Below are 27543 nucleotides of genomic sequence, written 5' to 3' on the forward strand. Positions count from 1 at the left end.
CCCCCTCCCCTCCCCTCCCCTCCCCTCCCCTCCCCCATGTTCCTTCATGAGCATTAAGATCTGCTGGGGAGGCCCTCTTCACGGTTCTGCCACTGTCACAAGTGTGGCTGGTGTGGACAAGTGGGAGGGCCTTCTCTGTAGTGGCCCCCGGCTTTGGAACACCCTTCCAAGGGAGATTAGGCAGACACCAAGACTGTCCGCCTTCTGGAAGGAACCAAAGACTTGGATGTTTGGACAAGCCTTTCAGAATCTCTATTCCCAATGGTCTGCAATTTATTGCCACATAACTGCACTTTCATCCCATGCCCTAGTTCATTAGCTAAAATTTGCACTATCCTACTCCTTACTCCTGTTTACAGTTGGCTATGTGTTATGACAGTTCTCATCATAGGTTATGGGGCACTGTTTTGAGCTTAAACTTTGTTTTATTTACCATTGGTTTTATTTTGTATTGTATTGCATTGTATATTCATTTTTAATGTGTTGTTTTAGGCACACTGTGCCATATGTAAGCCACCCTGAGTCCCTTCAGGGAGATGGAGACAGGATACAAAAAGAGTAGTAGTAGTAGTTGTTGTTGTTGTTGTTGTTGTTGTTGTTGTTGTTGTTGTTATTGGTAGTGACTACACCAGCAATGTCCAGAGATGGGGAAAGCTCTAAGCTTCTCTTGCTTCTTTTAGAGCCTTCTAAGATGAAGATGCTAGGAGATATATTGTCCCATATTCTGGGGAATATTTTGTTGTCTCCTTCTGAAATAGGCTTGGAAAACTTAAATAAAATTAATAACATTAAACGTCAGGAGAAAAATTGCCTCCAGAACATGGCCATATAGCCCGGAAAAACCTACAACAACCCATTAATAACATTATTTATATTCTGCCCTATCTCCCCAAGGGAAGTTGTGTCACTTTACTAAAGAGCCGATTATGCCCAGTCAGTAGGCCTCGTGGGCCTAATGGCTAAAAACCATTGTCCAAAAAGTATTTTTTTCAAAATCTTGGTCTCTAAACTGCAGATGTTTGTTGATTGCTTTGTACTGACTAGGTCCCTGCATAGAATAAATGGAAATGAGGTACAAGTACAAATCATCTAATACTGAAACACACTCTGTTTTCTAAACTCTAGAGTAAGAGGAGGGGTTGCTGGAGTTGTGGTCAAGTTTCATATGTATATTATATAAAGTCTCAAATATTTTCTAATGAAAGAAAAATATTTTAGAACCCTTTTGTTTATCCAAACTGAAAAGGCAAAGTATAGGTATAATGATATCAGGTGCCAAAGAATTTCTGAATCACTGGATCTGTTGTTATTTAAAGCAAACCTGGGGGTTGGAGTTCACAAAAGGAATCTCCAATTGTTTCTGCCTCTTTGTAGTTAGCCATGAAGTTATCCTTATTGTCCAAGTTTTAAAGGTGAAATATGAATCAGCTCTTAACACAGAACTCTCTGAACAGAGTATAAAAGGGAGAATCAGTTGGAGGTGAATAGCAGCATCTAGTGGTTGCAAAAAGGACATGGTTCCTTTGACTGCTTTTGACTTATTTTGGCTTAGAAATTCAGTCCATGGTTTCTTCTGTGCAAATCTTTGCAAGCCTTGATTTACTTCTATGCTCTTGATTTACTTCTATACTTCTATGTTTTGCTCTTCTTTCATGAAAAGATAGAAAAATACCATTCTAGTCTATCTTTAAGGTGGACAGCTTTTCTTCCTCCTGAACAGCTTTGGCAATACTGACCACACTCTGACGTGTAATGTCACTGTTTTAATTTAGTTTTCATACTACTGAATTGTCTGTGTATTGTCTGCAATTACAGAATTCACAAATATTCACCAGCATGTCTCCTAATGTTTTAGAGATAAAAACAGAGCCCTATGTTTTCACAGGTAAAAACTGGGGCGCCACACATCAGAGAGTGGATAAGATTGTCAAAGTTGTCCATGAGGAAGAACACACAAGCTAGAAAAGGCTGTAGTAGTTTGCTTTTCACTGAGCCTATTGGAAAGGACAGAAATCCCCCTCCCTTTCTCTGCCCCAGAGTTAACTTGATGGAGACTACTTTTGTAGTTTGAACTCATTTTGCAGCAACTGAGGATCCTTCCACACAGCCATAAAACCCAGAATATCAAGGCAGATAATCCACAATATCTGCTTTGAACTTGGTTATACGTATGAGTCCACACTGTCATATAATCCAGTTCAATGTGGATTTTATACAGCTGGATGAAAGGGGCCTGAAACAATCTGAGGACAAAGGGAGAAAGTGAAATGAGGGAAGAGAAACTGGGACATTTTAAAAGCAGTTGGAAGGGTAGGACAACAGAGGATTAATCAGGACTGTCCCCTACAAAATCAGGACAATAAGAGGAAATGCGCTAGTGGTTATCCAATCCTTACTCCTCAGAATATTTTTTAAAAAATATTGTAGTTAGGACTAAGCGTAGTGGAGAGGCTGCAACTACATTAGCAACACATTAAGCATGCTCCCTTAGAACAAGTTTGGTTCACTTATTATTGTCTAGATATGACTGGATTGCAACTCCCATTAACCACACCAGCAGGGGCAGTGGTGAGGAAATATGAAAGCTGTAGTCCAACATCTGGAGAGCCACCCCTTCCTTATTCCTGATGTGGAAGCATATCCCATTAAGTTCAATGAATATTTTTCTCAATTAAGTACTCAAGTAAAGAAGAGGGAGCAAGCTTGTTTTCTGCTGCCCTTGAAACTAGGATTGGAGCAATGGGTTCAAATTACAGGAAAAGAGATTCCATCTGAAGATTAGGTAGAACCTCCTGACCATAAAAGCTTTTCAACAGTGGAACTCTCTGCCTCGGAGTGTGATGGAAGCTCCTTCTTTGGAAACTTTTAAACAGAGACTGTATGGGTATCTGTCAGGGATAGTTTGATTTTGCTTTTCCTGCATGGCAGGAGATTGGACTAGATGGCCCATGTGGTCTCTTCCAACTCTTATTATTCTATGATTCATGAAATTGAGGCCATCAGGTAACAGAATCAGGGTTCATCTTCAGCCTTCCCATCACATCCCAATGACTGAATAAATTGCTCTGATCCCTGCATAAAGAACTCCATCTGTCATAACATCTTCAACAGCTGTACAAATCTGGAACTGAATAGTCTTGTCCTAGGATTTTGAGTAGCCAAAGGCTAATATTAGCAATTAGAAATGAACATCTTCAAAGCATGCTGTAAGCAGAATTTAATCTCTCTGCCACCCTATGGGGTATTTTTACAGATGAAGATCTCAGGCCAAAAGCCAAAGTATGCTGCCTTCCTCCTACAAGGAAAGAGAGTCCAAATGCTGGCCAGATCACATTTAAGCTCATACGTCACCACTACAACACTATATCGAAGCACCCTTTGGGCATACCTTTTTTTACATGTTGTGTTTGTGGAAATTCTCAAGAAGGTAGCCATGTTAGTTCATGATAGCAAAACAAGGATTTGCTGTTATCAATTTAGCAGAATGCAGTAGGCAACTGCAAAGTGTATAATCTTTCTATGCATTCTTTCAGGGCTCCATGTTCCACCCTGCATTTATACACAGTCTTTTTTGTCCCATGCTCTGGGGTAACTCTCAGCAGACTCCACATGGAGAACAAGCCATTGGTGCCAACTACAGCGACTGAGTGACAGATCCGATCATGGAGCAGCTCCCCATCTTTGAACCAGTTCACACTGATAAGATTAGGGGAAAAGTTATTGATTCTACAGTTCAGCCTTAGCTCTTCTCCTGGCACAGGACTTGATGGATCTGGAGTGATCCAAAGGACTCCCGGAGGTGTTCCTGTTGGATGGCAAAGATAAAAAGATCACTGATTAGATGACATGTACCCCATAGTGGCAGCTGCAGCAGTACATCATGTTATCTCAAAGACAGAAGACCGTTTCCACCCCAGCAGTCAAATGTGAATTTGGGAGAGATCTCAAATTCCAACCAACAGGCGAGCCCATGGAGAGAAAGGGTGAGGGCAATACAAAGCTGATTGGATGTTTGGTGCTGTGTGCCTTCAAGTCATTTTCTGATTCATCAAAGAGTTTTCTTGGCAAGATTTGTTTAGAGGTTGTTTGCTGTTGATTTTCTCTGATGATGAAAAATAGGACTTACCTATGCTTACCTAATAGGTTTCCATGGCCAAATGGGGATTTGAATCTCAGTTTTTCAGAGCCCTAATGCACCACTTCAACCACTATACCACACTTGCTCTAAAAACCGATATAATTCTTACCTATTTGGACATTTTTCCCACCAAACTTATAAACTATAAGCTGAGGCTGACTTGATGGCAAAAACAATGAATTCAACGCAATGCCCAGTTTTATTGATGTCTAATCAGCAATACACTCCACTGCATTTGTTGAGTTGGAGAAATTTCCTGGCAACAACCTTCTACAACATAGTGCCTTCAAATGGAGTAATTCTAGGAGCTGTAAGAGTAGATGGGGATATAAAGAGGGCTCTAATCTGTCTTAAAATATATGAAGAAGTGTGCAAGTCAGTGGTTCTCAACCTGGGATCCCCAGATGTTTTTGGCCTACAACTCCCAGAAATCCCAGCCAGTTTACCAGCTGTTAGGATTTCTGGGAGTTGAAGGCCAAAAATATCTGGGGACTCCAGGTTGAGAACCAGTGGTGTAAGTGATAATTCGGATTTGCTACATTTCTGGTCTGTTGAATGGTTCAATAAACACCGAGTTCATGAGACCATCCTACCTTGCAAATTTATTTCATAGGAGAGTTCCTCTACATTTCCAAAGCTGCTGTGGTGGATCTGACAAGTATAAATGGCTCCTTCATTGTCTTTGGTCAGGGTAAATTCAGTTTGACTCCACACACTGTAAAAATCGCTTTCACAAGGAAACGGTCCGAACTGTGTCACCTCTTCAACTGGATGTCCATTTCGAAACCAAAGCAAAGCAATATTCTTTGGATAAAATTTCTCCACAACACAGGTCAAAATGAGCTTCTCTCCCTGGACAGGGAGTTGAGGTGAACTGAAGATGTAATGAGTTGCTGGATGAGCTGCCAAAGAGATATCAAATTGGATAGGATTTCATCATTCACTCTTTTCAGACATTACATTGGTTCACTCTGACTGAATGCCAGAATTTTCCAAGTTGGGTCATTCTGGATGTTTTGGCCTGCAACTCCCATCAGATGCAACTGATCCTAATGTTAGGTGGGAACCTAAAGCAAGCCCCAAAGCCATGGAATACTATGTATTGATGACAGAATGAATGAAACAAATGAGAAAGAAAGGTACAATATAGTATTCTGGAACACAGAAGCATTCCATGTTGCAATTTCTTATTTGAAAATATTATAAAAGTATACTATTTTATAAGATTATTGAAATGTTATAAAAATTAAATCTCAGTTCACCAGAAATGAGTAAGACTGATATCCCACAGGAGTTCCAGACCAAAACATCACAACATCATTAACACTCACCTGCTCACTTGTCCAACTGTTCTGATTTGACAGGGATTGTCCCAATTAATCTTCTTCCATTTTACTTTTTCAGTTGTTTTTAAACTGTCCCACCTACCTGCTTGTTTCCTTTTTCTGACATCTATCCCAAAGCAACATGGGCAGATAATCTAGTTTGGGAGGGTAACTCAAATTACTGTCCTTTATTGCACAAACACGCTCCATGCCAACATGCCAGCTACATGACCTAAGAGGTGTCTACAGACAATACTGGCTCTTCGGCTTAGAATTGGAGATGAGCACCATCCCCCAGAATCAGACTCAACTTGACTTAATGACAAAGAGAAACCTTTACCTTTACCTTTATTGCACAAAAGAAGGTCTGACCACTCCCCGTCTGTTTCTACCATTTGCACTCTCTTTCTCCTTTCATGGAAGAGAAGATGCTGGAGAATATCTGCCTAATATCTTTATTTTTCAGAAATGACCAGGCTGCTCTATCTAAAGCATGGTATTCTTTAATAAGTATTTCTCTCTTTGAGGATCCTAAAAACAATTTTTGCCTCTATTTGTGCTTATGCAAACTCATCCTCCTAATGTGGCTTCTGCTGTTGCTGAAAAGAATGCTCTTTCTTTTCAATATGATCCTCCCTCCATTTAGCACACTAAACATGTCCCACCTTGAACTTATTAGGGGAAAGGATGTACTGTAATTGTAGCTAATACATTAATGCTAAATCAACAGCCTTACCAGTAACATAAATGACCGTGGCCTTCCATATTGGGCTCTTGAGAGTGCTGTGCTGGATGCTGCATTCAAATTCCACCCCATTGTCCTTTATAGTAGGTGTGTAAGTTAGGCAGGAGGAGATGCTATAAACCCGGCCATTGGCTTCCAAGGGTTGCTGAGCCATACTTGTCATATCTTCTCTAGCATCAGAAAGAGCTACATCTTCTCTTGCAGGATCTTCTGTTGATGCCATGTGTGTATGTTTTCGGTACCATTTCACCTGGATTGTTTTGGGTCTGAATCCATTGATATTGCATATCAGTTTGATTTTTTCATTAACTGGAATCAGGTCTGGCTTAATGATTGATGAAACTTGAGGTTCCACTAAAAGTTAGAAAGGAAGGGAGGAAGTTTAGTACACAAAGTACTAAATGTTTTCTCCTATAATTCAGGGAATTTGACTAAAGTTTTCTACCAGACAATTCTGAGTACTTTAGCAACTTACAAATTGCAGCATTTGACATTGGGCTACAGTTCTGGAGACCAGGATCTGATTTCCTGGTTGGCAATGAAAACTCATTTGGTGAGTTTGGTCACACTCTCTCGGCCTAGAACACCACATAATCAGTTGATAAATGACTTGAAGGCAAACAACAACAATAACAACAACAACAAATCACCCTGACACACTGGGGATTCTTAACAAATATAAATTTAATTTCATTGCTAGCTGATATTGCAAATCAGTCTGAATTTTTCATTAATCTGGATTAGGTTCCAACCAGATTCACTGCTAAAAGAAAACAACACTGGCAGCCAGAGATTGAATGCAGGAGATTCTGCATGCCAAGCAATATATTCTGTAACTGAGCAATGGCATCTTCCCAATTAATGACCTGCAAGAGAGTGCTTTTAAGGATCAGAAAGCAAATGATGGGAAAGACCTTGACCTGAGACCCTGAATAACTGATGCTAAGTCATAGCAGACAATACTTGCTTAGATGAAGCAACGGCCTGACCTGGTATAAGACAACTTCCTCTGGTTCACAGAACAGCAAAGTGCAGAATGAATCATAGACCATAAAAGTCATGGGTACTAGCCATAAGTGATTATGACATTACTATGATGGGACTGAAAACATACAAGGTTATGTCTTTTCAGACACTGAGAGTAAGATGTGTAAAATACTGTATCTTATCAAGTAAGCTAAAGTTTGGATCAAAACAGATGTGCAATTTGATTCACTCCCTGACCCCAGTTTGCTGCAACACCCTGCCATCCTGAGTGGAAAGCAGAGCAGTGAATATGGCTTGAAACATTGCCTTTCAAAACACTTTTTGGTTTCATGAATAAAGTGCCAAACAGGTAATATAAAATAATTAGTGGATTGGAACAAGTGCCATGGGGTGGGGTGGGGGGGGGGTCATAGTACAACATTTTTAGGCTTTTTAGCTGAGAAAGGGGTAAGGTTGAGATGAGACAGGCATCTCAAATTGCACATGGTGTGACAAAAGCAAGAAGGGGGTGTGTTTCTATTATTTTGATTTTATGATACATGTGTTGATCGGAGTTGTCATAATTTTATGTGACTTGTTTATACTTTTGTACTGTTTTTACCTGTTGTATGTTATATGTGCACTCTGGAGTGCCTTGTAAGCTGTCCCAAGTCCCTTCGGGGAGATGGTGGCAGGATATAAAGATTATTATTATTATTATTATTATTATTCCATAAAATTCTTATTTACAGTACTTATATTCCACCCTTCTCACTCCAAAGGGGATTCAAGGCGGATCACAGAACACATATATGGCAAATATTCAATGCCAATTATAAAATGACAAGACAGAAAACAGATAGAGATATATTTCGGCTTTTTCTCATCATTTGGCATCTTTTGGAGGCTGTGCTTGGTTCTGGCAAGGGGGGGGGGGGTGAGGGTGCTGTTACTCTATCTCCTTGCCAAAGAGCTTTCTTTGTTCATAAACTTTCCTCCAAAATGCCATGCCCAAAATACCTCCCCACTTAATGAGGTTCCTATTCATTGATTCACATGGCTGTTTTTAATCCGCTAGGCTGGCGGGGTAGATGGGCTGAAGGGCCGGAGCTCACCCTGACCCAGCTTCAAAGTGTCAGCCTTCCATTGGCAAGATTTACTGCAGCTGCAGCGATTAACATGCTGTGCTAAAGCCGTCCCTTGGAAAATATTAACCTGATGTAATTATTTATTATGCAATTCATCACTTTTTATTTTCCTTCCTTTTTTTAGAGGGAAAAATAAAATTGATAACAATGGCATAAACCTTGAAAACTTCCTGTCAAAATGTCTCCTTAAATGCCTTTAAAGGTAACATGTAACTAGAAACTGTTACATGACACACAAAGAAAGCAACTTTGTTGTTACTTCCTACATTCCCTTCTGATGTTGTACTCTTGTTACAAAAAAAAATAGCAGTTACAGGTCACAATGTAATTTGTAGGTTCCAAGTTCAGGTAACAAATACATGTTATACTGGGTTGCTGTAGGTTTTTTTGGGCTATATGGCCATGTTCTAGAACATGGCCATATAGCCCAAAAAAAAACAAAACCCTACAACAACCCAGTGATTCCAGCGATGAAAGCCTTCGACAATACATGTTATACTCTTTTGAAGTTCACTCCCTGACCCCAGTTTGCGAACAGTGAATAAATCAATTTAAATAAAATGAATGAACTTTCTATCAAACCATTTTATATTGTTCTTTTTTTAGTGATTTACCTTTAGCAAGGCGCTGCTGATAAAATATGGTTACAAATATGCTGCATAAACCTGTGATCACGATGCAAGCAATGGCCACCCCGATGATAAATCCTTTGTCCTGATGATAAGGTCTGAGTGCTAGAAACAAATGCATTTGTTATAATCAGTAGTGTATTCCTTCTGACATGCAATCACCTTTTTGTCGGACTGCTTGCTGGGATTGCCTACCTTAGAAACTATGCATTTCATTTCAGTTATCTTAACCAGCTATTTTCTCCAGCATCAGAAATATAGACCTATTTTTTTTAACAAAAGAAATGGAAATGGAAACCGCTGCTTGTGGCATAAATCACACAACATCCCATTGGCTGCCAGCCACAAAACAAATGTTCACAGATGCCCATGATTATAAAAGTGCACATCATTTTATATATTTTGTGTATCAGTTTGTGAGACTTCCTTTTGAGCAGATATAATTATGCCAGGTAGGAAAACACTCCAACACCCCACTCCACCCCAGCTGCCTCTTTTTCTCCTACTGCCCATCCCTGAATTTGCTGCCATGGCAGAAACTATTGCTGGTGCAGTAGAAATAAATAAAACCTCATTTTCATTTTTAAAAACAACCATTTGTACGGGCAGTGTACTCTTTCTTTTAAACAGAATCATATTTCCAAAGTCTTCTGAAAGTATGTTTCTACTTTGAGATATTATTATTATTATTATTATTATTATTATTATTACTATTATTATTATTTCAAAGTAGAATCATACTTTGGAAGTATGATTCCAGAAGACTTTACAAGCCAGTAAAGGTGGTCCCAGTGGTGATCAGCACACTGGGTGCAGTGCCTAAAGACCTTGGCCTGCACTTAAAAACCATCAGCACTGACAAAATTACTGTCAGCTGCAAAAAGCCACCCTGCTTGGATCTGCATGCATTATTCACCGATATATCACGCAATCCTTAGACACTTGGGAAGTGTCTAATGTGTGATCGAATACAAAAGCCAGCATAGTGATCTCGTTTGTTGTGTATCAAATCATAATAATAATAATAATAATAATAATTTATTTTGTCCCACTATCTCTCTGGGGGAACTCAGGGCGGTTGAAAAAAAGTACAGCAAGGAACTACATATACCTTGCTATGGAAGGAACACATGGGTGTTGTTATTTTCAAACCCTTACATTTTAATTGTATGATGATGACAAACTGGGCAACATGATGGTACATGTGGGCTCTAGGAGTGGGAGGTAAAATGGGCCCGAATTGCACAGATTACTCGCCTTTGATTTACAACATTAAATTTACCTGTTTAAAAGGTTCAGCTATGAGGTGGGTCTTATGAGACAAGAGGCTATGCTGATGGCAGGTCAAAAAGCATAGACCTCTCAAGTCAGACAGATTAAAAGTGCCAAACAGCTACCAAGCATCAGCAGTTGGGGAGGGATTATTGGAACATCCATAATCTATTGGAAATAAGTGCACCATAACCTTATTGAAAAGGTAGATGTGGCAAATGTGGATCTCCATGAACATAGAGACCACCTTTTGAAAACCACTAGTCAAGAAAAGCAGTGATATTCACAAGCATTGATGGAATAGCACACAGGTAACTCAGCTGCTAAACTGAAGAACCATGTCTTTAAACTGCCAAGGATAAAGACATGCTACTACAAAAATGTATTTGGTTAGCAGAGGATGGTTGTTTCTTTGAAGTAGAATTTGCAGTTGTAATTGTAATTGCAGTTGCCCGAAAGATATACATTCCCTTGAAACATCTTAGTTGAAATATGCACTCAGAGATTTAAAAAACAAAGTCTTATTTGAAAAATAACATATCTTGTTTACAAACAAACTTCTTGTATATATTCAGCATACCAGTCCATAGTCCAATGTCTTTAAGCATATAGATATAGTTCAAACTATATAACTGTACTCACTGAAGTCTGAAAGGAGACAAACTGCATCCACCTCCATTGAGGTTAAAAAGCATACTATATAACAAAAATGGAGTCCTGTGTCTGAAGCCCCTCCCACACCAAAGAGATACAGTCAAACTGGCAAATCAAAATGTGCATACAGTATAGGTTAACAATTATACACATTTACAAACAGTTAGTGAAGGCTTGGAAGGTTGCTATTTCCAACAGGGATGATGTGAAACTCTGGGGCAGAGAATCTCTCAGAGACAAAAGCTTTATTCCTATAGCTAACACTTGTTAGTCCTGTGCATAATGAGGCATAGTTAATGCCTTTTCAATGTATTTTACCATGAAAATCCAATGATAAAACAACCCAAAATGTCTGGATGGTGAATTTCTTCTGAGGGTGGGGGCAAAGCATGCATGGATATTCAATCTAAGTTAACAACCCTCAACAAAATTCATCAAAAGATACAAGTGCCTACCTGTGACCAACAATGTTGTATTCTTCCTCAGTGGTTTCTTCAGGGACTCATGTTGCACCTCACAGATGTACAAGGAGCCATTGTTTGTCTCATTCACCATCTGGGTTACACGACTCAGCACAGTGAACAAACCATCAAGGTCATGTGAAGATGGGACCCCAGTGCATATATCTGAAGATAACGGTGCATCATATGTGCTGCCGTGCTTTCGGACCAGCCAAGAAACATTAATTCTTTGAGGGAAGAAGTTGCGGACATGACAAGAAAATGTCTTCTCTCCTTCTGCTGCAGTCAATATACTTCGGGGAGAGAGCTGAACTGTAGGCTGGGCTGAGACAGGAAGACAGATCTTTATTAGAGAGAAGGCATTTCAAAAAAAGTTACCTTTGAGGATCTAGCTCCTCTTGGGACACAATAGTTAAATAGTGCAAATGTACATTCCCCTCACTTACGCAGAGGAACATCCCAGATTTCCTTGTTCAAATGGCTTCAAGCTGCCTTGAAGAGTCTGGGGCTGCAGTCCAAGATCTTACTCAAAGCTTATGGACTGAAACTCCCAGAATCCCCAATGCTACTTTGAGTCCCACTATTGGGAGAAAGATGAAATATAAATGAATAAAAATAATAATCAGTAACAATGGATATAAATAGAGTATCTTCGAAAGGGCCATGGCTAGAACCCTGAATATCTCAGCATTTGGGGGGGGGGGGGAGGCATGACCTTTTGGAGACCATAACCTTTTGTAAAACCAGGAATCTCCATAGCTTTTTGGAAGCGTGACCATTTTGGAGATTAATTGGCATTCATCTTATTTGGAACAATCATAACCTTTTGTAAAGTATGATCTTCTTGAGAAGACTTAAATACTCATTTGAGTGAATCTCCTTAGTAGTAAATAATATCCACTAGTATTCATGCATGGCAAATTAGGGTTCTCAGTTGTTGGACTGATATACCTGGTAATCTCTGTGAGGGGTTAGGAGCAAAGGTATGCCAATGCACAAAATATAAAGCAGATCTTCAGAAGTGTTATTTCAGCATACAGGTACCTTTCTTATTGGTTGATAGTTTTAAACAGTAAGTTCTCTAAAGCATTCTGTTTTAGTCTCTTCTTTGTTGCATACAGACTAACACTCTCTTCAGTCTAATACTGAAAATTGACTCAATAAAGACTGACTACTCGCTGCAACATACTGACACTGAGTACTGCATACTAAACAGCACTGACTTCATAAATTGTACTGATTTCTAAAATGGAGTCTCAGTCTGAATAGTCCCAGATTTGGTCACATGGTCTGCAGTCCCTCCCACAACCTCAAACAGCATAGAGTTAAGGGGAAACTACATATCAATATATACATACAATATAGTAAGCAATCCCAATTATATACATAACAAATAACTAGTATGGGAGGCTTGTAGAAGGTTGCGATTTCCAACATTATTGATTTTGACACTTCCCACATTTGTTTTGCTCAAATGACCATACCTCTGACTTTAAGCTGGATTTTCCCATTTCCATACTGTGGCATCACTAAAACAGTACATGTATAAATCCCTTCATCCATTAATGTTACATTGGACAGAGTGAGTGATGCCATGCCATATGGCAGGAACTCAGGATTCACTGAGGAACCTTGTCGGTAACTTGCTGTGTGATTCCCATCAAACTGAAACACTGGCTTGTCTTCTCCAGATACCACTTTTTTCATGGTCCACTTCACAGCCACATCTTCCTTTTTAAAACTTTTCTGAACAGTGAAGTTACAGTGAAGTACAACATCCTTATATACTAGACCTATTACTGGGGAAGGGCTAATCTTCACCTCCAAGGCATCTAGAAATAAAATAGCATAAGCATAATAAGGGCTTTTAGAACAAAATTACACAATATTATGTAACCTTCTTTTTTGGATGAGAGCAAAATTGCAGATAGGAGCTGAATAATAACTGCTTTGGGTTGTTGTAGGTTTTTTTGGGCTATACGGCCATGTTCTAGAGGCATTCTCTCCTGACGTTTCACCTGCATCTATGGCAAGCATCCTCAGAGGTAGTGAGGATGCTTGCCATAGATGCAGGCGAAACATCAGGAGAGAATGCCTCTAGAACATGGCCATATAGCCCGAAAAAACCTACAACAACCCAGTGATTCTGGCTATGAAAGCCTTCGAAAATACAATAACTGCTTTGCTGCATAAACAAAAGTGAAAGAACACCAGTTAAATCAATTGGCTTTATTACTGATACAGTATTAGCTAGGAGCAAATCCTATTGAGCTCAATAAATAAATTGAGTTCAACTGGATTTGCAAGGTCACTTGCAAGGATTTCCATGGAATAATAAAACAATGCCTGAAATATTTCCCACCCATATGAGACTTCACAGTACTTCACAATGGCCAGGCTGTGCCCAACATATGCATGAACAAGCCAGTCTGCTGGTTTCAGAATACATATTCATGCACAATCAGTAGAGTCTAAAATTATACAAACACCTCAAAATAATGCAAAATAATAACCATTTTATACTAATAGCATAACTAACAATTAAGGCATAAACTCTATGAGAATGATTAAATGCATAAAAATGGCTATCATGGTTGTTTTTTATCCCATAGCAGCAATGGAATACAAATAAGTTAGCCAATATTCCAATGGAATTAAAAGTCCTCCTCCTTTCCACATACTAAAGTGCATAGGTGAATTTTCAAGAGTTTTTTTCTTTTGAAGAAGAAGAGGAGGGTGGGAGCAGTTTTATTTCTTTAGGGAAGGAGTTCCAGAGATAGGAAGTGATTACGGGGAAGGCCCCCTCTCTTGTTTCCATCAACCATGCTTGTGATGGGAGTGGGACTGTGAGGAGTATCTCCTCCATTGACTGCAGTGCATGAGATGGCTTGTATAGGGAGATGCGATTCGACAAATAGCCTGGACCTGAACTGTTAAGGGCATTACAGGTAATGATCAGCATTTTATATTTAGCCTGGAAGCACTTTGTATTTAGCCCAGAGTTTTTCTGTGTCTGATCTTCAACTGCGTGATGGTTCGTAACAGGAGATACGTTTGGACAGGTAGTCTGGGCCAGAACCATTTAGGGCTTTAAAGATTAAAACCAGCACTTTGAATTGTGTTCAGTAGCAGATCAACAGCCAGTGGAGCTAGTGCAACAGATTGCTCCCTATATGCATCTCCAGTGAGCAACCTAGCTGCTGAACATTGGACTAATTTAAGCTTACGGGCAGTCTTCAAAGGCAGCCCCACGCAGAGTGTGTTGCAGTAGTCTATTCGGGATGTAACATGAGAGTGCACCACTGTAGCCAATGGACACGTGCTATAGAATTCTGGGCTTTGTAAACTGCAAACCCCAGGATTCCATGTGATGTTTCCATGGCAATTAAAGTGGAATAATATTGCAACAACAGTGTAATGTGACAGAACACCAAGTATCAGAGGACCACCAAGCTTCTATTTCATTCTTTCTGTTAGGCCTGTCTCCTGACCAGGATACAAATCCAGAACAACAATTTATTCTGCAGAGACGCAAAGCACAACCACTTTTCAGGGCAGGACATTCTTTTGCTTTTGCAGTTACTTGGGCTGCTTGAATCACACCCAAGTAAAGAAAAGTCAGCATTGCACTATATTGTCAATGTCCTTTAAAATGTTGTGCTCAACACTGGAGCACAATTTTCTCAATGTGGCTTCTCACAGTTCCTGCAACTTTATCTATTGACCAGAAAAAAGAACGATTCATATGCAGTGAAAATTGCAATGCTTCCCCTATCTATCAGAGATTTAGGAGCAAACACAGAGCTGAGAGAGGACACATGTGATTTTTCTGCCAAACTCTGTCCTCAGCTTTTAGTGTTATCCATTTCACAAAGCAAAAAAGGAAAAAGGAAAGTAGTCTTACCTGCAGCCATGAGACACAACAGAAGCAGCCACACTTCCATGGCATGGACTCTTTATAAAAAGAAAGGAAAAAATGGGCGGTGGTGGACTTTGGCTATACATTAACAGTTTAGAAGTACACAAGTATTGCCACTAGGGAAAGTGGAACAGTGGATTGGCTTCACTCTCAAAAAGCTCTGCTTTGAAATTGGAAGATTTAGAAATTAGATTGAGTGTGTAGTGCAAAAACAGGAAGCAATGCAACCAATATTCTCATTTAAGAATTGGAGCCCCAGGTGGCACAATGGGTTAAAGCCTTGTGTTGGCAGGATTGCAGACTGAAAGGTCGGCAGTTTGAATCTGGGGAGTGGGGTGAGCTCCCATCTGTCAGCTTCAGCTTCCCATGCGGGGACATGAGAGAAGCTTCCCATGGGCAATGTCCTTGCAGATGGCCAATTCTCTCACACCAGAAACGACTTGCAGTTTCTCAAGTTGCTCTTGACACGAAAAGAAATTAGGAATACATCCCATTGAGTTTGGTGAGACGAGTAAACATGCAACCACATGTGTTGCAAACATCAGTCGAGTAAGGAATTAATCTTGTTGACATTCAGATCCTGATCATTTACAGCCTAGAGGTACAAAATGAGAATATTGCCTCCCTGATTAAAATTCTGTCTCCTGCAATAATTTTTCCTTCAGTCCACAAATTTCTAGCATTGAAGCTGAAGATTTAAAAAAGATTTAACTCTCAAATAAAATTAATAATTACTAATGGAATGAAAATAGAGCATTTGCAAGAGTTCTAGGAGTTCAGAAGCTAAGAGTGGAGTTGTGGTTTCAGCACTGGACTACGGCCAGGATTTGAATCCCTACTTTGCCATGAAACCCACTGTCCTACCTTGGGCAAGTCACATTCTCAGCCTCAGCAGAAGTCAAACCCCTTCTGAATAAATCTTGCCAAGAAAACCCTAAGTCAGAAATAACTTGAAGGCACACTACAACAAAACAGTGATACAGTTGAATAAGTTTTGAAGGTTCGCTCTCTGGAATACTGGGAACTGAAGGAAAAATTCATGGGATAATTAATTTATGTGGAGAGGGAGATTGCATTGTCTTCATTTGGCCTCTCCCCATAGACAAGGATGCATTTACATGGCAAAATTAATACATTGTCAAAGGTTTTCATGGCCGGAATCACTGGGTTGTTTTCTGAGCATTCCCCCAGGCAATAAGAAGGCAGACCTTGAAACTGCTAGGCCATTAAATGCCAATCAGGGTGGCCAATTCACATCTACTTCAAACAGACAAGAGTTTTTCGTCCCAATCTGGACATTTCACAGATATATAAACCCCACTTTCCTAGTTTCCAACAGACCTCACAACCTTTGAGGATGCCTGCCATAGATGCAGGTGAAACGTCAGAAGAGAATGCCAACATGGCCATACAGCCTGGAAAACTCACAACAATCCAAAATTAATGCCATTTAACATCACTTTCACTGTCATGGTTCATAGAGGGTTGAGATTTTGCTCGTACATTGTAGACCAGGGGTCCTCAAACTTTTTAAACAGAGGGCCAGGTCACAGTCCCTCAAACTGTTGGAGGGCCGGATTAAAATTTGAAAAAAGCATGAATGAATTCCTATACTCACTGCACATACCTTATTTTTAGTGCAAAAAACACTTAAAAACAATACAATAATTAAAATGAAGAACAATTTAAACAAATATAAACTTATTATTATTTTAATGGGAAGTGTGGGCCTGCATTTGGCTGATCAGATAGGATTGTTGTTGTTGTTGTTATGTGCTTTCAAGTCATTTCAGACTTAGGTTGACCCTGAGCCAAGGGCCGGGTAAATGACCTTGGAGGGCCGTATTCGGCCCTCGGGCCTTAGCTTGAGAACCCCTGTTGTAGACAGAAAGCATCTCTTTAGCGACCATGGATCCATGGTATTGAGTCATGGGAGTTGTAGTTTGCCAAGGTCTTTCACCTTCTCTGCCTGGTGCCTCCCCAAAGGGCAAATCCTAGTTTCCAGTAGAATCATAGAATCATAGAGTTGGAAGAAACCTCATGGGCCATCCAGTCCAACCCCCTTCCAAGAAGCTGGAAAATTGTATTCAAAGCATCCCCGACAGATGGCTATCCAGCCTCTGTTTCAAAGCCTCCAAAGAAGGAGCCCCTACCACACTCTAGGGCAGAGAGTTCCACTGCTGAACAGCTCTTACATTAGTTCAGATGGAATCTCCTCTCTTGTAGTTAGAAGCCATTGTTCCGCGTCCTAGTCTCCAGGGCAGCAGAAAACAAGCTTGCTCCCTCCTCCCTGTGGCTTCCTCTCACATATTTATACATGGCTATCATGTCTCCTCTCAGCCTTCTCTTCTTCAGGCTAAACATGCCCAGCTCTTTAAGTCGCTCCTCATGGGGCTTGTTCTCCAGATCCTTGATCATTTTAGTCGCCCTCCTCTGGACACATTCCAGCTTGTCAACATCTCCTTTCAATTTAGTGCCCAGAATTGGACACACTATTCCGGGTGTGGTCTAACCAAGACAGAATAGAGGGGTGGCATGACTTCCCTGGATCTAGACACTAAAGTGAAGTGAGCCAAGGCGCTTAAAACGGTGTCAATGTGCTCTAATTCTACAGTATGGCTAAAATTATGCCCTGGCCGGTGGAACCCGGGATCCACAGGGGAAGCGGGCACTAGGCCTGGAGCTGCTTCTCTAGCAAGGAAGTGAATACGCCTCGGACACAACCAGCCTGGGGCGCTAGGACGCTTGCAATTGGAGGGAGGAGAGAAGACCAGATTTCTCCCCACCTGAGCCTCGAACTCGCGCCCCACTGCTCTCTCTTTCTCTCTGAAGCCTCCCGCTCTGCCGCTTCGCCATTTCAGAAACCATTCCCCGCCCACTTCAGGAGAGAACCCATCAAGCATTTCCCCGCGTTCATGCAAAGAGATTACCATTTACTCGGGCTCTGCTCGCCCCAAAGTGGTCGGGGTTTCCTCCCTTCCTCGTTCACTGTTGGGATCTTGAACTCTCTCTTCTCCTTGCAGAGCTTGTCCTGGCCCCATTTCAAAGCAAACTTGAATGCTCTTCCTGGTGTACTTGGTGCGGTTGTGTGTTTGTTTGTATACCCCTCGCGTGCCAGGGACTGCCTTCAAAAGGCACCAGGTGTGTTCCGGAAGGTTGACTTTGCAGGCGAGCAACAACTTCGTCCAAATCTCGGGACGCAACTCCTAGTTACGTGTAAGGACAGGAAGGGTCCACACATCTCCGCCTCATAAACATTTGCAAAACCAAAAGTGGGAGAGAAAATGCCCTGCATGGGGCCACTACACCATTTTACTGGTCAGCCTCCATCCTTTCCCATTCGTGTGGTGGCCCTTTTTTGCCCCAAAAACAGTTTTTCTCAACCTTCCTAATGCTGCGACACCTTGATACAATTCCTCATGTTGTAGTGACCCCCAACCATAATATTATTTTCGTTGCTACTTCACAACTGTCATTTTGCTACTGTTATGAACCATAATGTAAATATCTGACATGCAGGATGTATTTTCATTCACTGAACCTAATTTACCCAATATGCCCGAATTTGAATACTTGTGGGGGTTGGGGTGTGTGTATTGATTTTGTCATTTGGGAGTTGTAGTTGCTGGGATTTATAGTTCACCCACAATCAAAGTGTATTCTGAACTCCACCAACAATGGGATTGAACCAAACTTGGCACACACAACTCTCATGACCAAGAGAAAATACCAGAAGGGTTTGGTGGGCATTGACCTTGAGTTTTGGAGTTGTAGTTCACCTACATCCAGAGAGGACTGTGGACTCAAACAATGATGAATCCAGACAAAACTTGGCACGAATGCCCAATATGCCCAAATGTGAACACTGGTGGAGTTTGAGGAAAATAGACCTTGACATTTGGGGATTAAAGTTACTAGGATTTGTAGTTCACCTACAATCAAAGAGCATTCTGAACTCCACCAACGATGGAATTGAACCAAACTTGGCACACAGAACTCCCATGACCAACAGAAAATACTGGAAAGGTTTGGTGGGCATTGACTTTGACTCTTGGAGTTGTAGTTTGCCTACATCCAGAGAGCACTCTGGACTCAATGATGGATCTGGACCAAACTTGACACGAATGTTCAATATGCCCAAATATGAACAGTGGTGGAGTTTGAGGAGAATAGGCCTTGACATTTGTGAGTTGTAGTTGCTGGGATTTATAGTTCACCTACAATCATAGAGCATTCTGAACTCTACCAATGATAGAATTGGGGCAAACTTCCCACACAGAACCGCCATGGCCAACAGAAATTACTTTCTTTTGTGACCCCTCTGAAACCCCCTCGTGATCCTCCCAGGGGTACCCAACCCCCAGGTTGAGATACACTGCCTTAAAGGCACCATATCCGGTGTGATCTTGGATTCTAAGCAGGATCAGACCTGGATGGTCCTTGGGTAGGAAATCCTCAATGAATACCATGTGCCGTGGGCAACATTTTAGGGAAGGGAATTTGAGAAAACCCTTCTCAGTATCCCTTGTCTAAGACCCCCTTTACACTACCATATAATACAGTTCAAATAAGTTACTATGGATTTTATATGGCAGCATAGAAGGGACCTAAGAAAACTCTAGGAAATTCATGGGGGTGTTATAAAGTCAACAGGCAACTTGAAGGCGCGTGCAGGCTCTCCTGTGAAATCTCAGTTTCTGACAGCTCACTTTTTCAAGCTTGCAAATTACATGTTCCATTAGTTTGATGAGGAATCTGTGCTTTCCTTAATTCTCACGTATGAAGCTCAGTTGAGACTGCTTGTTTGTACCTCCCGTCTGTCGGGGGTGCTTTAAATGCAATTTTCCTGCTTCTTGGCAGGGGGTTGGACTGGATGGCCCACAAGGTCTCTTCCAACTCTGATTCTATACCTGCTCACTCTCAAGGCTTGCCTATGGAAGGAACAGGCCCTTCTTTGTGTTGTTGAAGGTTTTCATGGCCGGAATCACTGGGTCGCTGTGAGTTTTCCTGGCTGTATGGCTTCTGGAACATGGCCATACTGCCCAGAAAACTCACAGCAACTTCTTTAGTTTGATCACATATTTAAAAGTGATGTATAGTATGTTATTTATGGTTTTCAATGGCCAACATGTATTTGCAAGCTAAAATATCCTAGGTTCCAGTTTTTAACTGATTCCACTTTCTGACAGTCCTCAGGTCCTTAACCCACTTCCTGTATCTATTTACGCATGTGTGAGTATCCACACACACACCACTATTGTATGCTTGACAAGCACACATGCACCTGTAGTTGTCTGCTATATGTACAATATTTGATAATGGGAATTTACAAAGGGAGTTACTTCCTAGTAAACCGAGTAATACTGAAGAAAATTAAAACTTCTAGTATTGGATTGTTAGAGTGAAAACTGAAGAGGGCTCATGTGCTTTCATGATTGTGCAGAAGCAGGAATTTCAGCATGTTACTTGTTACCTGGCTGGATGAAATTGGCTCATGTATAAATATGTGAGAGGAAGTCACAGGGAGGAGGGAGCAAGCTTGTTTTCTGCTTCACTGGAGACTAGGACGCGGAACAATGGCTTCAAACTACAAGAGAGGAGATTCCATCTGAACATGAGGAAGAACTTCCTGACTGTGAGAGCTGTTCAGCAGTGGAACTCTCTGCCCCGGAGTGTGGTGGAGGCTCCTTCTTTGGAAGCTTTTAAACAGAGGCTGGATGGCCATCTGTCAGGGGTGATTTGAATGCAATATTCCTGCTTCTTGGCAGGGGGTTGGACGGGATGGCCCATGAGGTCTCTTCCAACTCTTTGATTCTATGATTCTATGATTCTACAGTCACTAAAGGTAGAGGGGCCCTCTCAAGGTTTCATGCTAGCAAACTTTGTTGCGTGCCCTAAGGCGAACTTATCCCAAGTTTTTCTGGGGCCGAGAGTGTGTGGCAGTCACAGTAATAATAATAATAATAATAATAATAATAATAATAATAATAATAAATCTTGATTTGTACCCACCATTTCCCCAAAGGGACTCAGGGCAGCTCACAGAAGCATTCCAAGTGCCACACATAGACAATACATAAGCACAACCACAATGACACAAGTACAATCAACAGCGCATAAAAATCTCATTGATAAAATCACAAAAATGTGAAAACCATTTGTTGTTTATTCAGTCACTTCCAACTCTTCGTGACCTCATGGACCAGCCCACGCCAGAGCTCCCTGTCAGCCGTCACCACCCCCAGCTCCTTCAAGGTCAAGCCAGTCACTTCAAGGATGAAAATCATAAAATTCCTAAAAAGCAGTGAAACAATGTACTATACCGTTTCCCATTAACTGTAAACTTGAGTCCTTAAAAGCGGGGTTGCTCTAAAAAAATGTAAATGTTCTCAAGTCCATTCAGATCAAGGGGAGTGGTACCTATCCTGCAGCAAGCATGTGTTGAATTGAACTGGTAGATTTTTCAACATCATTGGCGAAATGCTAAAGAATCCCATTCAGGCAGTGATCGAGTTACAATTATCCGACTTCAAATGACTCATAGTTAAGAATGGGGGTGAGACAACAGGAAGTGAGAAAAAATCTACCCCCCAGAAGGGAAATTCACCCCTAAAAGAGTTATAATGGGGGGAAAGTGTCTCAATGGAAGCTTTCCTGTAAATCCTTGTTTCCACAACAAGCCAAATTTTACAAAATCTAATAATCACAGGGACAGAAAATGAAGTGAAATCTTCTGAACGGGGGCACAGACAGCAAAATGAACTCTACAGAGGTGTTAACCCTTCCCTATGCTATCCAAAGCTTATATATGTATGTGTCTGGGTGGCTGGAGTTACACTTAAAAATGTACCTGTTCCAACTTGCAAACAAATTCAGCTTAAGAACAAACCTACAGAACCTGTCTTGTTCATAACTAGGGGAATGCCTTTACAGTATGTGTTGGATTTCTGCCTGTCAAGCAGCTCTTAAAAACAAAAAACCCACAGAAGAAAACCTGACATGCTATGGCAGTTTTACTGTGGGAATATTGACAGTACATTAAATATTGGCAACTATTAGTTGTTGGCAACAGAAGCCACCTTTTATAGTCACTGCTCAGAGACCCGGCCTAGTTATTTTGCTGCCTGAGGGAAAAGACAAGAGGACACCACCCCTATTCCGTGTACAAAAGCAAGAAGGAATTGTTACACCTTAAACTGGCAATAAGAAGCATACCTACACAAATCTGCCTTCTAAGTCAAGGGAATGTCTGAACAGGGAGACTCCAGCAAAATAGTTAGCAAACTACCACTACATTGCCTTCCATTGTCTCACTCTGACCAGTGGTGCCATCAGCCTTGGAGCTGTTGCATCAAGAAAAAGGAAACTCTGCAACTCTCAATTATAGGCTCAAACAAAAAAGGTTCATTGGTGTTGCTGGAACCTAGATGCAAATAAATGTTCATTATAACTGTAGCTTCAACAGGTGCAATCTGTTTCATGATTGTGTCTTCCAAGATGGGTCATACATCCAGAGAGCCATGATTCTCACTGACGATGGATCTAGACCAAATTAGGCACACAGAACTGCCCTTAACGAACAGAAGAGGTGAGTGATTGACCCAGCATGATGGGAGATGCAGTCCCCCCACATCCAAAAAGCACTGTGAGACCCATCAGTGATGGATCTGGACCAAGCTTGGCACACAGACCCTCCCATGACTAATTGTAAATAATGGTAGGGTTTTTTGGGGGGGTGGGAGGGGGTGTAATGGCAGAGGATGATGGGTGTTGCACTCTACCACATCCAGAGAGTCCTGTGAAAGTTTCTAACGATGGATCTAGACCAAACATGGCATACGTACCTAATTTTGCATACTGGAGGGGATTGGGGCAATGACAGAGGATGATGGGAGTTATAGTTTACCTCCATCCTCTTGCATGTTCTAATGTGATCATTCATAAAATCCAAAAGCAAACAATATTTCGAATGTTTATCCTTGCAAAATCTCTAACCTGGGCATCACCAGGTACTTCATTGAATCACAGAATAATAAGAGATTGAAGAGACCACATGGGTCATCTAGTCCAACCCCATGCCATGCAGGAATAGCACAAATAAGGTATTTAGGCTAGTGCTATATAAAACTTGCTAATTCTTTAAGGCACCACAAGACTCTTTGTTTTGATTAAGGAACAAAGATAAATCAGAAGCAAAAATGTATATTTCTCTGGCAGGTATGTTTTTGTCTTCAAATTCTTCAGCTATCATGACAACATGATTCAATAATCAGGCATAAAACTACAAACAGCTTTATTGAAAACAGCTAAGTTATCTTATAACTTGATACATTCAAATGGCACGGAGAATGAAATCTCTTTGCCCAGGCTTTGCATGCTCTGTTTTCACCCAACCATGGAACGTTTCCGTCCTCTCAGCCGAACTTCGTCCAGTTTTTTAATCACCGGGGCCGATTTCTTTGAGGCCGCTGTGTACTTCTTCAGGAGGGCTTCAAACAGGGCCTCTGTGTTTGGATGGGTGCTCAGAAAGGCCTTCTCCAAGACATACAAATCAACGCCCTTGTCCTCAGGAAGGGCAGAAATAAAGCTCAGCCCCAAATCTATCAAGACGAGATCTAGCTTCTCTGCTGGCGGTCGCAAAAGCATGTTTGAAGTCGTGAGATCTCCGTGGACGAGGTCTTCGTCATGCATCCGTGCTAAAATGTCACCTATTTTCTCTGCTAACACAGTAAGGCTACTGGAACATTTCCCAGACTGCTGTTCGGAGATGATATAGTCCCGGACTGTGGTTGATCCCACAATGTCTTCAAGGTAGATGCAGTTGGAAACATAATCTACAAAATACACAACAGGTGCAGAAATCCCTAAAAAGAGAGAGAGAGATTCATAAATGACTAGTCCCTAGAATTGTGTTGTGCATCATTTATTTATTTATTTATTTACGGCATTTATATGCCACCCTTCTCACCCCGAAGGGGGCTCAGAGGGGATTACAAGATATATATACACACACACACACACATACATTATATTATTAGCATAGTACAATATCAGTATTAAATATTACTATATGGTACTATACCATTATATTGTATTATTATGAGTAACATTACATGTCATATAAATATATTATATCATATTATTAGTATTATATTGCATTACATTATAATACTATCAATATTATATGTATATACAATATATTATATTACACTACTAGCCGTCCTCTGCCACGTGGTGCTGTGGCCCACATGGGGGTTCTATATGGGGAGGTTTGGCCCAATTCTATCGTTGGTGGGATTCAGAATGCTCTGTGATTTTAGGTGAACTATAAATCCCGGCAACCGCAAACTCCCAAATGTAAATATTCTATTTTCCCAAACTCTACCAGTGCTCACATTTGAACATATTGAGTATTTGTGTAGAGTTTGATCCAGATCCATCACTGTTTGAGTCCACAGTGATGTCGGGATGTAGGTGAACTACAACTCCAAAACCAAAGGACACTGCCCACCAAACCCTTTCAATATTAGGTTCTTGTGGGTTTTTTCGGGCTATATGGCCATGTTCTAGAGGCATTTTTCCTGACGTTTCGCCTGCATCTATGGCAAGCATCCTCAGAGGTAGTGAGGTCTGTTGGAAACAGGAAAATGGGTTTATATATCTGTGGAATCACCTAGCCCCAGCAGAGAAGAGCTCTTTGCCCCACCCCAGTCATTCCACAGATATATAAACCCATTTTCCTAATTCCAACAGACCTCACTACCTCTGAGGATGCTTGCCATAGATGCAGGCGAAACGTCAGGAGAATATGCCTCTAGAACATGGCCATATAGCCCGAAAAACCCCACAAGAACCTAGTGATTCCAGCCATGAAAGCCTTCGACAACCTTCCAATATTTTCTGTTGATCATGGGAGTTCTGTGTGCCAAGTTTGGTTCAATTCCATCGTTGGTGGGGTTCAGAATGCTTTTTGATTGTAGGTGAATTATAAATCCCAGCAACTACAAATGACAAAATCAATTTTTTTGAGTGAAGGACATACATTGGGTTGTTAGGTGTATTGTGTCCAAATTTGGTGCCAATTCGTCCAGTGGTTTTTGAGTTTTGCTAATCCCACAAACGAACATTACATTTTTATTTAGCTAGATAGATAGATATAGATAGAAGATAGAATAGTATTAGGATATTTGCTCAAGCCCCGCCCCTGAAATCAGGCCCCGCCCACCCGAGCCGAGGCCCCGCCCCCGACCTGCTCGTCGGCACCGCAGCAGCGAGCGGGCCTCTTGCGCCGTCCGCTTCCGGCTCAGCCTTTCCTCCAGGAGCGGGTGGCGATAGCGCTTCGGGAAGCGATGCTTTACTACCGCCGGGCGGCCCAGGAAGAGGCCCCGGTAGACCCGGGCTTCCGCCCCCTGCTGAACCAGCTGCAGGCCTTCCATGGGCGGAGGCGCCGCGGCCTCAGGTGTGGGACTGACCGAGCTCCCGTCCCCCGCTGGACCCGCCATGTTGGCTGAACGAGCCAGACAACTTTCTCTCTTACCACGCATGCGTAGTAGTCAGAACTGCGCTACTGGCGTACATTACGCCACTTGCGCCTGGAGAACCTTTTTTCTTATGTATTGTCGAAGGCTTTCATGGCCGGAATCACTGGGTTGTTGTAGGTTTTTTCGGGCTATATGGCCATGGTCTAGAGGCATTCTCTCCTGACGTTTCGCCTGCATCTATGGCAAGCATCCTCAGAGGTAGTGAGGTCTGTTGGAAGTAGGAAAAAGGGTTTATATATCTGTGGAATGACCAGGGTGGGACAAAGGACTCTTGTCTGCTGGAACTAGGTGGGAATGTTTCAGCTGAACACCTTGATTAGCATATAATGGCCTGACAGTGCCTAGAGCAAACTTTTGTTGAGAGGTGATTAGATGTTCTTGTTTGTTTCCTCTCTGTTGTTGTGCTGTTGTAATTTTAGAGTTTTTTAATACTGGTAGCCATACTTTGTTCATTTTCATGGTTTCCTCCTTTTCCATATGCTTGTGTGGCTTCTCTGTGTAGCCTGACATGGTGGTTGTGAGAGTGGTACAGCATTTCTGTGTTCTCATATAAAATGCTGTGGCCAGGTTGGTTCATCAGGTGCTCTGCTATGGCTGATTTCTTTGGTCGAAGTAGTCTGCAGTGCCTTTCATGTTCCTTGATTCGTGTTTGGCCACTGTGTTTGGTGGTCCCTATGTACACTTGTCCACAGCTGCATGGTACATGGTAGACTCCTGCAGAAGTGAGAGGATCCCTCTAAAATTACAACAGCACAACAACAGAGAGGAAACAAACAAGGACATCAAATCACTCTCAACAAAAGATTCCCCCCAGGCACTTCCAAGCCATTAAATGCTAATCAAGGTGGTCAATTGAAACATTCACACCTAGCTCCAGCAGACAGAAGTCCTTTGCCCCACCTGGGTCATTCCACAGATATATAAACCCATTTTCCTACTTCCAACAGACCTCACTACCTCTGAGGATGCTTGCCATAGATGCAGGCGAAACGTCAGAAGAAAATGCCTCCAGAACATGGCCATATAGCCCGGAAAAACCTACAACAACCCAGTTTATTCTGGCCATGAAAGCCTTCGACAATACATTCAACCTGATTTACTTGCTCTTCTTATATGCTGCATTAAGTATGTGGAGACCTCTGCTGACCAGTTTTAGAAATAACCCAAGAATTTGAGGTAAAACCACTCTCAATAAATCTTACCCAAAAAAACCCATCTGTGATCGATTTATCATAAGCCGGAAACAACTTTTTAAAATCCAAAGATCTGCAAACCTATATGAAAGAACTGTATGGTTTGGCTATCATGAACTTGTTAATACCAGAAAATAGTATGAGTGGCTTGGCTAATGCTTAGGCAATCAACCTTTTCCATCCTTTATATATTAAGAGATTTAAATCACAATTTGGATTGCCAGTCAGTTTCAGGGAAAAGGAAGATCAAAATAGGAAGCAAGTAAATGTATGTGAAAGTGGCTGACAAAAGTTAAAACAGGGAACTACATTTATTGGATAAAAGCTGAAATATAACTGAACAATCAGCAAAAGTAAAAGTTTGATTGTTTTTACAATATAACAGATATATACGCAACATAGCACATCAAACATCCTTTCTCTATGAGCAGTCAGTGCCCAAAGGCTTGTTGAAACAAAAAAGTCATCACTTGCCTGTGAAAGGATAGCAAGAAGACCCCAGTGTAGTCTCTTCAGGAAAGGTTTGGAGCAGTTACTTAAAGGACCTTGTCT

At 41.4% G+C, this 27543-nt stretch overlaps 1 protein-coding gene and 1 gene segment (V, D, J or C); both read right to left on the reverse strand.

The window, feature by feature from the left end:
• Window positions 1-3202: 3202 nt before the first annotated feature.
• Window positions 3203-15676, reverse strand: LOC132773167 (immunoglobulin heavy constant gamma 4-like). The segment is given in 7 exon segments: window positions 3203-3805; window positions 4732-5040; window positions 6200-6562; window positions 8937-9056; window positions 11333-11662; window positions 12823-13170; window positions 15243-15676. Coding segments are annotated over 7 exon segments (1839 nt in total).
• A 7857-nt stretch (window positions 15677-23533) lies between these two features.
• Window positions 23534-25782, reverse strand: TP53RK (TP53 regulating kinase). The gene is made up of 2 exons (XM_060771495.2): window positions 25507-25782; window positions 23534-24121 (listed from the first exon to the last, which is right to left on the reverse strand). The coding sequence occupies exons 1-2, from the start codon at window positions 25757-25759 to the stop codon at window positions 23643-23645; spliced, it is 732 nt and encodes a 243-aa protein (XP_060627478.2). The 5' UTR covers window positions 25760-25782; the 3' UTR covers window positions 23534-23642.
• Window positions 25783-27543: the final 1761 nt, after the last annotated feature.

The sequence above is a fragment of the Anolis sagrei genome, chromosome 4 (assembly GCF_037176765.1).
Source record: "Anolis sagrei isolate rAnoSag1 chromosome 4, rAnoSag1.mat, whole genome shotgun sequence".
In the NCBI taxonomy this organism is placed as follows: domain Eukaryota; kingdom Metazoa; phylum Chordata; class Lepidosauria; order Squamata; family Dactyloidae; genus Anolis; species Anolis sagrei.

Excerpts from the sequence above, each read along its gene's own strand:
- TP53RK (XM_060771495.2), bottom strand. The coding sequence starts at position 25,759 with ATGGCGGGTCCAGCGGGGGACGGGAGCTCGGTCAGTCCCACACCTGAG. Across the intron at positions 24,122-25,506 it reads GCTGCGGTGCCGACGAGCAG|GGATTTCTGCACCTGTTGTG; the intron begins GTCGGGGGCGGG and ends CTCTCTTTTTAG.